The sequence below is a fragment of the Condylura cristata genome, unplaced genomic scaffold, assembly GCF_000260355.1.
Source record: "Condylura cristata isolate star-nosed mole 26May11 unplaced genomic scaffold, ConCri1.0 scaffold00004, whole genome shotgun sequence".
Classification (NCBI taxonomy): Eukaryota; Metazoa; Chordata; class Mammalia; order Eulipotyphla; family Talpidae; genus Condylura; species Condylura cristata.
Window position 1 is genome coordinate 4,522,258 of NW_004567105.1, and position 2,301 is coordinate 4,524,558.

Sequence of the window (2,301 nt, forward strand, 5' to 3'; positions counted from 1 at the left end):
AAAAAAAAAAAAGAATATAAAGCGGTCCCAACATTTGAGGCGCTCACCTGAACAGCAGCCTGGAGCTGCGACGCACTCACCCGGCAGCCGGCGCCCCTCAGGGCAGCACACGGCGGCGGCGCCCTCCGCACTCACCTCCACTCGTGTACACCTCCAGCTGCCGGTTGATGTTGGACTTGTCCACCAGGGAATGAAGGACATTGAGGACACTGTGGACGTTCCAGATTTTGGGATTGGAACGAAGGAAGTCAATCTCCTCCTCTGACTTCTTTGCAGTCTTGCAGCGGTACTGACTGAACGACTGGAACTGGGGAACGAGAGGAAGAGCGACACGGGCGTGACGGCGAGCGGCGGCCCCGCGCAGGCTGACGCGGGCGAGCACCTCTCCGGGCCGGGGAAGCCAGGTGACTGCCCGCTGAAGACGCTGGACCGCTTGTCCGTCACTGTGAGTGGGAAGGAGCGCTCCCAGGTCACGCTGGGACTTTTGTGCGCTGCAGAATGCGTGACTCACTCCGCAGTTAAGCAAATGCCCTAACACACACGGCCCGTTTGAGCACCCCAGGACTCTGGCTGCACAGAGCAGTCGGCCCGGCCAGGGGATCCGCGAGCCCCCCAGACGTGTTCGTGTGGGCCCCAGCGTGGCCGGGTCAGGACAACGGGTGAGGTGGGGGCCGCGGGGTCTGCATGTGTCTTGCCCACCAGCGCAGATGACCGTCCACCCAGGCACGGGGCGCCCACAGTATCTGGAACAGCGGGTCTCCCCGGGGCAGGCGCTAGCAGCCCGCGCCGCCAAGTACAACCCGAGAGCCCGCCTGCTCCGCCAGGCCCCTGATACTCTGCCAGCACCCGGGCACGCCCAGGCCTGGTGGCCCCGACGCCTGCGCAGGGGAGTGTGCAGACCTGAGCCAAGAGGAGTGCTCAGAACAGAGCAGGCACCCTCCAGAGTCAGTAACAAGGTAACCCAACGTAACGGACACGGATCTCCTCAGAAACAGGACTGGCCACTCACAAGGAAAAGGCTCCATCTCTGTAGTTATCAGAGAAACGTGAATGAAAACGAGATTATCATTTCTTTCTCCTCAATCTGAAAAACCAGGCCAATGACAACCCAGTACGGAAAACCTGCCCTCGGCGCTGCTGGCAGGTTCGGCCCGACACAGCCCTGGGAGGCCGACGCTCACCGCTTGTCACAGCTCGGTGTGACTGACACGCTCCCTCTGGACCGTGCGACACACCAGGCAAATCTTACGGACTATGCACTTTGCTGGTAATTTTGGTGTGTACAAATTATGCCTGTAAAAATGCTGACGTAAAAACAATCAACAATTCTACTTCCAGCAGACCCTCGACACAGAACTTGTGTCTCCTCGGTGAAGGAGCTTCAGTCAGTCAGCAGTGAAACCTGAAAACCCAAATCTCCAGAAAAGTGGTTACAGCCACATCCCGCACACTGAACACTCCAAATCACAGCAGATCACATGATGTATTATTTAAAAAGTGACTATTTTACATGTACACGGTTATGTAAATGCCTGGCAAACACTAGCACAGGGGTAACTTTCCAGACAGCCGGTGTCTCCGCAAAGGCCGGGAAGGCCTCGGTGTTCCTACATGTCTGCAAAGCTCTAGTGGCACTGAGAGAACAGCAGTTAACGCATGGAAACCGCTCTGCAGTTTGTCGTATGCCAACGGACAAATAAAGATAGCGTGGAAGAGCCGCTCACCCCGGCACCCCTTGTGCCGGGACGCCTCACGCCCGGACCTCACCGGCCAGTCTTGGGCAGAAGCAGATGGCACTTTGAGCTCCCTAGAAAGAGAACACCGCTGAGCCCGGGGATTATGATTATCTTAAGAGGGACGGGAACCTCGGCACAGATGATCCTTCCAGACTTGCCAGGACTCAACATTACTTCCAGCCTTCTGAAGTAAAGCCAAGCATGAGGCTGACGCCAGCCAAGGAGCCAGAGGGGAAGCCTGGCCGCGGTGCCGGCCAGCACAAGGGCGCCCCTTCTCCAAGAGGAGCCTCGGCTCACCAGGCCCACACGGCACTCTGTTCATGGCTCACTGCCCCTGCAGCTCAACTAGCATCTTCATTAAGGAACTGAACCCCAGGTCTCCCTGGGGGCGCAGGGGTCAAAGCGCAGCACTATGAAGATACCCTAGCTACTGCACACGAGACATCCCCAGCCAGGGATGACCCACAGGAAGCAGCAGACCTCTCCTATCTTGCCCGCTGCTCCCCTCAGCAGTATGCCTTGTCAGCCTGCCTGTCTGCTCCCTACTCTGTCTCCAGTGACTCTT

The 2,301-nt window shown here is 58.1% G+C and overlaps 1 protein-coding gene across 1 annotated transcript in view; it reads right to left on the minus strand.

Annotated features, from left to right (window-relative positions):
- Positions 1–2,301, minus strand: part of EIF3L (eukaryotic translation initiation factor 3, subunit L) — an 11,298-nt gene that overhangs the window by 7,013 nt on the left and 1,984 nt on the right. The window contains exon 4 of the mRNA XM_012720552.1: positions 136–307. Within this exon, the coding sequence (XP_012576006.1) occupies positions 136–307 (172 nt within the window). The remainder of the gene's footprint in view (positions 1–135; positions 308–2,301) is intronic.